Source organism: Myxine glutinosa, chromosome 1, assembly GCF_964187855.1.
Source record: "Myxine glutinosa chromosome 1, kmMyxGlut1.1, whole genome shotgun sequence".
Classification (NCBI taxonomy): domain Eukaryota; kingdom Metazoa; phylum Chordata; class Myxini; order Myxiniformes; family Myxinidae; genus Myxine; species Myxine glutinosa.
The window spans coordinates 52654399-52667573 of NC_136261.1; the positions used below are offsets into that span (position 1 = coordinate 52654399).

The 13175-nt window shown below is 51.6% G+C and overlaps 1 protein-coding gene across 4 annotated transcripts in view; it reads right to left on the minus strand.

Annotated features, from left to right (window-relative positions):
- IPP (intracisternal A particle-promoted polypeptide) overlaps positions 1-7977 on the minus strand; it is a 30943-nt gene extending 22966 nt beyond the window's left edge. For 2 of the 4 annotated variants that reach the window (XM_068111219.2, XM_068111203.2), the window contains exon 1: positions 7690-7977. In XM_068111219.2, the coding sequence (XP_067967320.2) occupies positions 7690-7721 (32 nt within the window). In that variant the 5' untranslated portion in view covers positions 7722-7977. Of the gene's footprint in view, positions 1-7353; positions 7522-7689 lie in introns of those variants that run through there. The other 2 variants (XM_078771702.1, XM_068111210.2) reach the window with 1 other exon arrangement.
- Between the last annotated feature and the right edge of the window lie 5198 nt (positions 7978-13175).

The following is a 13175-nucleotide window of genomic DNA, read 5'->3' on the forward strand; positions in this document are numbered from 1 at the left end:
ATCGTCTGTTTGCCGTATCGTGTCTTGAGGCCTTGTACAGTGTGCACTGTACAACCTTGAGGCTTTGTTTTTCTCTCAGCGGTCCGTCGTTTTGTGATCCAATAACTTTCGTTCTCTGTATTCCCAGTCTTTTCACCCATAGCCTACTTCCTTGTGTAAATCTCAACTCAAAAAAAAACAAAACAAAAAAAACATTTCCTTCTCTGTTCTCATTCGTTTATTCATTCTTATTCGTTCGTTCGTTCTTCGACCACGTGTTTCTCCCCCATTTCCCCAGATAGTTTTCACTCATTAACCTTCAATGTTTACACTTTCCCCTCAAGTTATGTATTCCGTCATATTTTATAACACCTTTTTCTTCTTCTTCTTTAAAAGGCTGCTTTCGACTTGCTCACCAAATCAATTCATCCCCAAAAAAATATCCATCTCCTATAGTGCCTTTTTTCTACATTCCCTAAACTCTCCTGCACTCCATCCTCCATCCAGCGTCCTTAAACGTATTTTTAACTCGAAGGTCACAAGAAACTCATTTTGCAATAAATGTTCGTTTCCCATAAATCGTACACTTTCAAAAATCCAATCTCACCCCTCCCCTCCAAATCTTCCCCATAACCCCTCCCCTCCAAATCTTCCCCATCACCCCTCCCCTCCAAATCTTCCCCATCACCCATCCCTTTCAAATCTCCCCCCTTGCCCCCTCCCTCCTAAACTACCCCCTCACCCCTCCCCGCCAAGACGCCCCCTCGCCCCTCCCCTCCTAGACTCCTGCCTCACCCCTCCCCTCCAAATCTCCCCCATATCCCATCCCTTTCAAATCCCTCCCCTTGTCCCTTCCCTCCCAAACTCCCCCCTCACCCCTCCCCTTCAAATCTCCCCACCCTCATTGCTTCTCAATTTCCCCTCTCTCACTCCCCCTCCTCAAAGCGTCCTCCCCGCTTCTTCCCCCTTCAAACTCTCACCTCCATCTCCCCCAACCTTCTGCCTCGCTCTTCCCCCTCCTCAAATAACACCTCATTGTGGCTCACCCAATCACCATCAAACCTTTTGTCCGCCCCATCCTTCCCTTTCTCCGAGCTATTCTGAAATCTCTGACACACCTTCAACAGCTCTCCCTATCTCTTCCACCTCTTCCACATCTTACCCTACCCCTCCTCCCCCCTGTTCTGTATCTGATGCTCCCCCTTCCTCTTCATTAACGGTATGGACCTCAAACATCCGGGGCCTTCGTTCAAACTTAACTGATCTCTCCATACAGGTTGCTTCTGTCAAACCAGACGTGATCTGCTTAACAGAAACTTTCCTCCTTTATGATGTCTCTGATTCCATAGTATCTCTCCCGGGCTACTCCCTCCTCCGGTATGATAGACCTGAGCCTCGTCCTGGAGGCGGGGTTGCTATCTTTATCAAAAACTCTCTTCCTCACTCGCCCTGCACTGCACTCTCTCCACCTCACCCCCAGGAATACCTCTGGCTACGGCTTCCCCTTCGCTCCCACCTCTTGTTCATATGTGTGTTGTACCGTCCACCAAACAGTGATGACTCCATCTACATATCGCTGTCTGATGATATGGACCAACTTCTATCTACTCATCCCAACTCTCTCTTCCTCATATGTGGTGATTTCAACTGTCATCATGCCAGTTGGCTGGGTGTGGGTACCTCTCTCACCAGCCATGGCTCCTCAGCAAAGGACTTCTGCGACTCACTGGGGACTGACACAATCTGTCAATTTCCCGACCCGGATCTCAGTCAACGGAACATCTTCTCTTCTGGACTTGGTTATGACTAACTTCCCTGAAAATGTCTGTTGCTCTTCTTCTGCTCCGATCGGATCATCTGATCATGTCCTTGTTAAAGTGGACATCTCTCTGACCATCCTCAGGGAGCCTGCTCAGCGTCGACGAGTCTGGCATTTCACTCAGGCCAACTGGCACGGTCTTCAAGCAGCCATCAATCATCTGGACTGGTCTCCCATCGCTACCACCTCTGACATCAACTCATCCTGGGAATTCTTCCAAAGTAAATTGCTCTCTCTCATGCACAGATTTATCCCATCTCGTCTTCAGTTGTCATACCCTTCCTCCCGTCCATGGTACACGGAATCTTGTGGTGAGGCTGTTGCCCAGAAACAACTTGCCTTCGTCTCCTGGAAAGCAAATCCAACGGAAGGAAATCTCATTTCCTTTCACAAAGCCCGAAACAAGTGTGTGTCCACCCTCAGGAGAGCCAGGAAACAATATCTCTCCGTTCTCAAGACCGAACTCTATTATCTGTCTCCCTCTTCCAAATCCTGGTGGCGTCTGGTCAAATCCGTTTCTGGTGTTTGTTCCCCCTCCATCCCCTCCCTTACCTCAAACGGCTACACAGCTGACTCCGCACGTGAAAAAGCTGAATGCCTCAACTCTGTGTTTGCCTCTAAATCTTGTGTCCCAAACCCATCCCTCTCTGTACCCACCATACCCAGTCGTACCCTGCTGCTCCTGGACTCCGTGTCCTTTCCTCCTGACAAGGTGGAAAAGTTTCTGTCAACCCTCGACTCTGATTCTGCAACTGGACCCGACGGCATCAGCCCACGGGTCCTAAAATCCTGCTCTGCTGCTCTATCTCACCCTCTCTCTGTTCTCTTCACCCTCTCTTTTGCTCAAGGTCAACTGCCATCTGCTTGGAAATCAGCCAACATCACCGCTTTGCACAAAAAAGGTGCAAAAACAGATCCTAGCAACTACAGACCAATCAGCCTTCTCCCAATTATCAGCAAAGTCATGGAATCCATCATTGCTTCGGATATGAAATCTTTCCTCTTCTCCAATGGCTTGATCTCTGATCATCAATTTGGTTTCAGACCAGGTCACTCTCCTCTGGACATGCTGCTTCTGCTGTCTCAACAATGGATGGAGGTCCTCAATGCCAAACAGGAAATTAGAGCTGTCTCCCTCGACATATCACGTGCCTTCGACACGGTCTGGCACCCCGCTCTGCTCACCAAACTCTCCTCCTTTGGTATCCATGGAAATCTCCACGCATGGCTGGCGGACTTCCTCTCTAGTCGTCGTCAACGTGTGGCCCTGAATGGGTTTCTCTCATCTCCTCTTCCTGTTCAGGCTGGAGTTCCCCAAGGCAGTGTTCTGGGCCCCGTGCTTTTTCTGGTCTTCATCAATGATCTCTCTGACTCTCTCGAAAATCCTCTCTATCTCTTTGCTGATGACTCCACTCTCTGCCGCTCCATTCCTCTTCCCTCAGATCGGCAGTCTGCTGCCTCCTCACTCTCTGAAGACCTGGAGAAAATCACAGACTGGTCAAACAAGTGGAACATGTCTTTCAATCCTGACAAATCTCACACTCTTACTATGTCTCTCCGAAAAGATCGACTGGACAACCCTCCCATCTACTTTCTCAACAATCCTCTCCAAGAAGTTCTGTCGCTCAAGATTTTGGGTCTCACTATCTGCCATGATCTTTCTTGGGAAAACCACATTTCCAAGCTGGCCTCCAAAGCCAGTCGCCGACTGGGCATCCTCCGTCGTGCGAAGTCCTTCCTCGGCACACCTGAGCTCCTCACCACATACAAGGCTTTCATCCGCAGCTCAATGGAATACTGTTCTCCACTATGGGCCGGTGCTCCTGCCTCACACCTAGCTCGGCTTCACGCTGTTGAAACCAAAGCTTTCAGAATTATTGGAATCTCCCGCGATGAAGCTATCTCTGAGGGCCTTTCACTCACTCACCGCAGGCAGGTAGGTGGTCTTTCTGTCTTCTACCGACTCCTCTCCGGCCTTGCACCCCCAGCTCTCTCTGTGCTCTGTCCCCCAAATATTCCTACAGGTCGCACAAGATCTGCCAGCAACCCTCTGATGGTTAAACTACCGAAATCTCGGCTCTCTGCTCACCTTCACTCTTTCATTCCTCTTTTCTCCCGCCTCTGGAACAAACTCCCTCACTCCCTTCAATCCCACTCCTCCCTCCAGGTCTTTAAAACAGCTGTTCACCACCATCTCTTATCTTCCCCCATCCATAACCTTGATCTTTTCTACCCCCACTAATTCACCCCAGATCCACCTTGTTTGAAATTCCAACTTATTTCCTGGAAATCCTGGCAGTGTCCATATGTTTATACCTCTCCCACCCCCCCCCCCCCCTTCACATGCCTCCCCCCCTTCACATGCCTCTCTGCTCACCTTCACTCTTTCATTCCTCTTTTCTCCCGCCTGTGGAACAAACTCCCACACTCCCTTCAATCCCACTCCTCCCTCCAGGTCTTTAAAACAGCTGTTCACCACCATCTCTTATCTTCCCCCATCCATAACCTTGATCTTTTCTACCCCCACTAATTCACCCCAGATCCACCTTGTTTGAAATTCCAACTTATTTCCTGGAAATCCTGGCAGTGTCCATATGTTTATACCTCTCCCACCCCCCCCCCCTTCACATGCCTCCCCCCCTTCACATGCCTCCCCCCCTTCACATGCCTCCCCCCCAAAGCCCTCTCCCTCCCACAGATCTCTCCATGTCTCCATGTCTCTCGGTCCCTGCTCTCAAATGTTGTGTTTGTGTCCTTCCCCCTCTCTCCCCATCTTGTCTACCGCTCCCGATGTTATTTGTTTTATGTGTCTGTTTGTCTTTCTGTGTGATTAATGTTCGCTCTTCCACGAGCCTCGATCTTGTATACAAAAAAAAAAAAAAAAAAAAAAAAAAAATCTCAAAAATGAAGTGACAAGGTCCTGGAATCTGAAGAGCACCTAAATTGTACAAGGCATAATTGGAGCAACAGAATGATGAAGAACAGCCTTACAGAGATCTTAAAAACCATCCCTGGGAACATTACTACAAAGAAACTCAGTTGGAAGCTGTCTGGGGCTCGGTCCCGATCCTGAAAGGAGCCCTTGTAACAAAACAGAGAACAACACTTCACAGCTTGGTCCATGAAACTAGACCCTTTCTCAAATCGAAGGTAGCTACACTTAGAGACCTGGGAAGGCTCCGCTCCACCTTCAGAAACCCACATATGGAGATAACCACCGACGCGTGGACACACACACACAGGGGGACACACACACACACACAGGGGGACACACACACACACACAGGGGGACACACACACACACACAGGGGGACACACACACACACACAGGGGGACACACACACACACAGGGGGACACACACACACACAGGGGGACACACACACACACACACACAGGGGGACACACACACACACACACAGGGGGACACACACACACACACACAGGGGGACACACACACACACACAGGGGGACACACACACACACACAGGGGGACACACACACACACACACAGGGGGACACACACACACACACACACAGGGGGACACACACACACACACACAGGGGGACACACACACACACACACACACAGGGGGACACACACACACACAGGGGGACACACACACACACAGGGGGACACACACACACACAGGGGGACACACACACACACAGGGGGACACACACACACACAGGGGGACACACACACACACAGGGGGACACACACACACACAGGGGGACACACACACACACAGGGGGACACACACACACACAGGGGGACACACACACACACAGGGGGACACACACACACACAGGGGGACACACACACACACAGGGGGACACACACACACACAGGGGGACACACACACACACACAGGGGGGGACACACACACAGGGGGGGACACACACACAGGGGGGGACACACACACAGGGGGGGACACACACACAGGGGGGGACACACACACAGGGGGGGACACACACACAGGGGGGGACACACACACAGGGGGGGACACACACACAGGGGGGGACACACACACAGGGGGGGACACACACACAGGGGGGGACACACACACAGGGGGACACACACACACAGGGGGACACACACACACACACACACACACACACACACACACACACACACACACACACACACACAGGGGGGGACACACACACACACACACACAGGGGGGGACACACACACACACACACACACACACACAGGGACACACACACACACACACACACACACACACACACACACACACACAGGGGGACACACACACACACACACACACACACACACACACACACACACACACAGGGGGGACACACACACACACACAGGGGGGACACACACACACACACAGGACACACACACACACACACACACACACACACACACACACACACACACACACACACACACACGGGGGACACACACACACACACACACACACACAGGGGGGACACACACACACACATACAGGGGGGACACACACACATACAGGGGGGACACACACACACAGGGGGGGGACACACACACACACACACACAGGGGGGACACACACACACACACAGGGGGGGACACACACACACAGGGGGGGACACACACACACAGGGGGGGACACACACACACAGGGGGGGACACACACACACACAGGGGGGGACACACACACACACAGGGGGGGACACACACACACACAGGGGGGGACACACACACACACAGGGGGGGACACACACACACACAGGGGGGGGGACACACACACACAGGGGGACACACACACATACACAGGGGGACACACACACATACACAGGGGGACACACACACATACACAGGGGGACACACACACATACACAGGGGGACACACACACATACACAGGGGGACACACACACATACACAGGGGGACACACACACATACACAGGGGGACACACACACATACACAGGGGGACACACACACATACACAGGGGGACACACACACATACACAGGGGGACACACACACATACACAGGGTGACACACACACATACACAGGGGGACACACACACATACACAGGGGGACACACACACATACACAGGGGGACACACACACATACACAGGGGGACACACACACATACACAGGGGGACACACACACATACACAGGGGGACACACACACATACACAGGGGGACACACACACACCATTATTGAGGAGGTCGGTGTATCTCATTTCTAAACGTTTTCTCATATTTTGTTTGCAACACGGACCACAACACCACCAACCCGCTCTGCCAATTTATTTATCGTTTAGTTTTACTATCTGCAGCAACCGGCTATTATTTATCCAACATTGGATTTAAACGCGAAGAGTGCACGATGTGTAAATAGCATCGTTTACCGTAAACGATGCTATTTACACACCGTGCACTCTTAGCTGTTGCTTTGACATTTCTCACGTAAACTTTACATGAGAAATGTCAAAGCAACAGATGAAGGCAAAATAAGGAGGTGGGAGGGTGCATCTCCACAGGCCACGACCGTGGATCATCGACCACAATAAAAACCGCCATCGTCATGTACCTGCAATCGCAATCTGGCCGCTCGTCCATCTCGCAAACACGGACAGCCAGAATGAAGTGGTACAGGACAGGGACAGGGACTGGGACAAACACACCCCGTCATCAGCGAACCCGGAAGTGCTCGCGATTTCCGATGTTTATACACGTGCATTGGTATTTAGATTCTTCTCCTTCTTTTGAGCGCCATGGCGTTTTGAGAGCAGCGAGGCTCTGCGAACGCGCCTGAACATAGTGTGTTGAAAAGAAAATATATTGAAAAGGAGGCCTACCGGTATGGGATATCCATAAAACTATATAGGTCTCTCACACGCTGGATTCATCCTGTAACAGAACGTACCCTTCGTGGTGGTGTCCCACTGGGATTGCCATTTTTAAACGATCCTGACCCTGGCCGCATTCACAACGTCAGACGGTCCCAAAGGGATTTGGGTGACACATTCGGATGTGAGCGCACACTTGGCTGCAAGATGCTATTTTGCCAATGCTCCATTAATGATTAAATAGCAATTTCTGATCAAATACTAAACTTGCAACGCTGTCGCGGCACACGTTTAAAAGCTTCTTTCGTTTACGCAAACTCCTTGAAAACGCGCGATGACAAAACATCCCTCAATCCACGTGTATTGCTGTATTAACGAATTCCCTGCTGCAGATTCGTCACACTCTGACGGTTTCTCCAACGTCGATTCGACAGATTTTAAGTTCCCAGGACCATAGATATTGTTGCGGATATGGGATTTGGCCTCCATATCCGCTTGTAAATATTCCCCTATTTCCCCAATACTCCCCAACTATCCCCAATCCCCCATTCCCTAGTCCCATTGTCTGTAAACAACACTCTGTAGAACCGACCTTCCCCTTCTTCCCCCATTAAATGTCGTGCCCAGGTCCACCGCATCTCACGTAGACAACTTTCGGACATCTTGCTAGTTATTCTTAGTCTATGTCAGTTAAGGACTCGTTTCCATTAATTCTGACTCTTCGTTGCACCAGAATGTGATTGTATGGCACCAGTAGTGAGTTTAGGACCTTCCCATACCTCCTCCCATCTTCTTCCCCATGAAATAACAACAACAACAACTACAACCACAGCGGGGGTGGCGCGGCCGCGGTGCGGGGAGTGTGCGTCCTCACACCGGCTTGGTTAGCCGCCATTGCCATGTGCGCCCACAGGGTTACCACGAAGGGGCTGGCTGTCAGCTCCTCGTCAAGGGCGGAGCCCGGTAACCCCCCCGCACCCAATGAGAAGCAACGGGCCGATTCCATCTGGGGCGGAGCTAACGAGCCGAGGGCGTGTCACTCCCCGCCGGATATACGCAGCGACTTACCGGACGTGAGGTCAGATGCGCCCCCAGCTTGGAGAGAGAAGTTGCCACCTCCGAGCGCTGAATACCTCCCCGCATCTCTGGACCGGACCGGGTCGATTTTGCCCCTAAGCCAAGGTGCACCTTGAGCCATCGACTACCTGCCCCTCCTTGCCATCAATCCCCGTGTGAGTCAGTTTTGTCCCGTTTATCTGTGGTCTGTCGGGAATAAGATAAGTGTGTCTAAGTGTCACCATAACATCTTCCTATGCTGTCTCTCTCATTCCTGTAATCTAAACGTTCCGAACTAATATAACCTCCTCCGGAGGTCTTGAGAACTGTACCCCTGGTGTCGTGTCATTTTAACCCAGCCGCTGTGTCCTTTCCTCAATTGATCTAGCATAGCGCGACTCGGCCAACGTTCGAGTATAATCGGGTAACTTGTGTGAACACGGCGGCCATTCCGCTCGGCCCACCATAACATCAAAGTCGTGTCCGTAACAATATATATATATAGATTGGCAGTGGGTCACGACAGGGCGAGATTTCCGGCCGCCATCTTGCCACAGGAAAGCTTTCAAGTTGCCATCTGTGGAATGCACTCGCGTCATCGTCATTTGCAAGTTATTGTTGATTAAATTGACTACAACTGGCGAACAAAGTATCAGGTTAGTGTCGTACATTGGATTAAAACACATTCAGTTGCCAGACTCTGATAATGTTGTAACTTTGGTGATATTTAACGCATCGTCTGCCTGTCTACACTAACACTGGTTCATAGTAGTAAAGCGCGGCGTTACGCGCGCTGCTTGCGAGCAAGGAGGAAGCGGACAAGCGGTAACTTATAAACGTCTTTATTGTAGGAGCTCACTGTAACACTGGCCTACTCCAGGCTGGGCGCCCGGTGTATATCATGAGGCCACGCCTACCCCTCGGGCGTGGCCACCGCCCACTTGGTGCGCGGAATGATGTCACCACGCCAGTGGGCTTTTGTGTCCGCCACACGCGCCCCCCCAGAATTCCCGCGCACCTGGAGGGCCAGTTTGCGGGGCAGACGAACGACCCGGCCGAAGCGCCCCCTGGCGATCGGCGGCGTCCGGGGTGCAGGGATGCCAGGTGGGATGCCCCTGGCTGCCCCTGGGATGGGTGCAGGACCGGGGGGCGGCGTGGCGGCGGGGCTGGGCGGTGCCGGGGGTCCGCCTGCAGGAGGACGGCCCCGACGTGGGGGTCGGGCCACTGGCGGTGGATGGTCCACATCGAGGTGGGCCGGCTTGAGGCGGTCTACCGAAACGCGGTCAGGAGTACCGCCGATGTCCAGGGTGAAGTGCTACGCCCCGGTCTCCAGCACGCGGAAAGGCCCGTCGTACGGGGGCCGCAGTGGTGTCCGATGGGCATCGTGGCGGACGAAGACGTACTCCGCCGTGCGAAGCTCCGGGGCGACGTGCGTCGGTGGGGGCCCGTGGCATGCCGTTGGCACCGGGGCGAACCTCTGGGCGGTCTCTTGCAGAGCGGAGCGCTGCTGTGCCGCGGACCATGGTGCCGTGGAGTCGGGGAGGAACTCGCCCGGCACCCGCAGCGGTTGCCCGAAGACCAACTCCGCCGCGGATGCGCGCAGGGCCTCCTTGGGCGCCGTCCGGAGGCCCAGCAGGACCCAGGGGAGCCTGTCGACCCAGCCGCCGTCGCGGAGGGTGGCCCGGAGCGCGGCCTTCAATGAGTGGTGAAATCGCTCACACAGGCCGTTAGCCTGGGGGTGGTAGGCCATGGTTTGGTGCAGCCGGACCCCAAGCCCCTGCGCAACCGCCCCCCAGAGCTCCGAGGTGAACTGGGGGCCGCGGTCGGATGAGATGTCTGAGGGGGCGCCGAACCGGGCGACCCAGGGGGCGACGAAAGCCTGCGCGACATCGGCCGCCGTTGTCGACGCCAAGGGCACGGCCTCCGGCCACCGGGTGGTGCGGTCCACCATGGTGAGGACGTAGGTGAAACCCCGCGAGGGGGGCAGAGGTCCCACCAGGTCCACGTGGACGTGGTCAAACCGGCGTTCTGGCACCGTGAACGGGGCCAACGGGGCCTGGGTGTGCCGGTGCACCTTGGCGCGCTGGCACGCGAGGCACGTCCTGGCCCAGCCGCGGACGGCCTTCCGGAGGCCATGCCAGACGAACGTGTCGGCGATCAGCCTTCGACGATTTCCACCCGTTTGGCGGGCAGGTCCTTCTTCTCGAAGGTGGACCTCATACGCGGCTACCATCAGGTCCCCGTCAGGCCGGAGGACGTCCCGAAGACGGCGGTCATCACGCCATTCGGTGGGCGATGAAAGATCTCGTCGGGGTCACCAGTAAAGCGCGGCGTTACGCACGCTGCTTGCGAGCAAGGAGGAAGCGGACAAGCGGTAACTTATAAACGTCTTTATTGTAGGTGCTCACTGTAACACTGGCCTACTCCGGGCTGGGCGCCCGGTGTATATCATGAGGCCACGCCTACCCCTCGGGCGTGGCCACCGCCCACTTGGTGCGCGGAATGATGTCACCACGCCAGTGGGCTTTTGTGTCCGCCACAGTAGAATGTTAATTCTCTTAAATGTTCTGTCCATGAGGTACATGTACCTCCAAAATGCAGCTCTCATAAATCATTGAATAAAGATAGGAGATTCTGGGGCACATTTGGGACTATCCATGACTCATGAGGAAACTTGGCCATGTTCAGGAATTCTCATGGGGTTAGAATTCTCGATCTTCAACACCAAGGGGTTGACTTATCCTGTATTCAATATTATTGCCAAGCAGTCAAAGGTAGGCCTATTATATTTATATAAGCATTATAAATATAAGCATTAACTTTTACATTGTGCTTGTTCTTTCTTCAAATATAGGAGGGAGTAGCCTAGGCTACAGTTAAGATGCCCAGGCAGTGTGCACATGCAAGATGCCGAAATATACAGAGGAAGGGGAATGGTCTGACATTTCATCTGTAAGTTGAATACCACAATATCTCTTCTAAATATATGACATGTATATCTCTTATTTGTGTTTACAGGGTAGTAGACCTAATAAAATCTGCAGGGTTGAGGTCTGCTTTCCATGCAGCTCAATCAGATTGAATTTAAACAATTAGCTATCTTATTTTCAGCTTCCCCACCAGTGAAGGGCATGAAGAAAGAAGAAGGAAATGGTGTATTCAGATGAAACCGGTAGAGGGGTGGAAGCCAAAGCCCTGGGATGTCGTGTGCAGCCAACACTTTTTACCTGTGGACTTCGATCTTACAGGCCAAACCAAAAGACTACGTCATGATGCAGTCCCATCAAAGTTTGACTTACCAGAGCACTTGCAAAAAGTATGTTTGTGTTGTTTGTGATCTTTTCTAAACGAACTAAAACCTTCATACTTTAATATTTGGACAGTGTGTAAAATGTGTGGGAACTATATGTAATAGTACGCGGCGGCGGACTCTTTTTTGACTCTAACTTTAAGACAGATAAAGTAACTGCATGTTTTATTCTGTGGTATACTTTACATTGACAATATGTGGCTGATGAAGCTTCAGATATGTGATATGTGATATGTGATAAGCTGATGAATATGTGAAGGAAATGACAGCTTCAGAAGAACTCTTTGATATGGGCAATCATATCATTGAAACCCAATATGGCATAGATAATCACCTGTACGACCTGATAGGTATTCTCACCAATGCTTATTATGACCTGAGGCAGCACCACATTGCAAAGACCTACAATGTTAGGCGAATGGGGATGTCAATAAGACACGAGTCAACCAAGCTGGTGCTGTTCAAAGGCCAGTGATTGACAGGCATACCCAGTGTACAGTTACTGTACACACACTCAGTGTACATATGGACATGTGTGATATCACTAACCCGTGTATTTGTGTTTTATTAAAATGTTGTTAACGTGTGATGTGGTTTTATTTCTTAGCTCTGTGTATATCCATGAATATATTACATGTAACAATCTTTGATTCTTTTTATTAAAATTGCGCAATGATAGTGGCATCTTTAATTCAAACAAATATTTCTCCGTTAATATTTGCACAGGAAACCAACAAATGCTTGGCAGAGATTTGGCCACAGCTGCTGGTATTTTGTGTGGGTGTCTGCGTAAGTTTTCTGTTCATATCCCTTCAACTTTGCTTGGGAGAGCAGTTTTCGTTGGTGTTGCGAAGATTGCACCGTCGTTAACTAGTGTGATGTGCTGGTCTGCTGTTGCTGTGAGGCAGAGTTCAAACCGCAAGGAAAGTGTGGTGCATATAATGTAAGCCTATATATTTATTGCTATTTTCAACGCAAAAGTGGACAAGTACAAATGTTAAAGAAAGCAGTTAAATTCAATGATGACAGATCCACATTGTGCTTGTGAGTGACAACCTTCAACTCCTGCAAATAGCAAGTCAAACAATGAACGCCTTGACACTGTTACAATAATTAATATGTGAACATATTGTTCTCACACTGGGGCAAATAGTCCCAGACCCCTCGCTCAGTATAAGGTACTGTATTGTACAATAT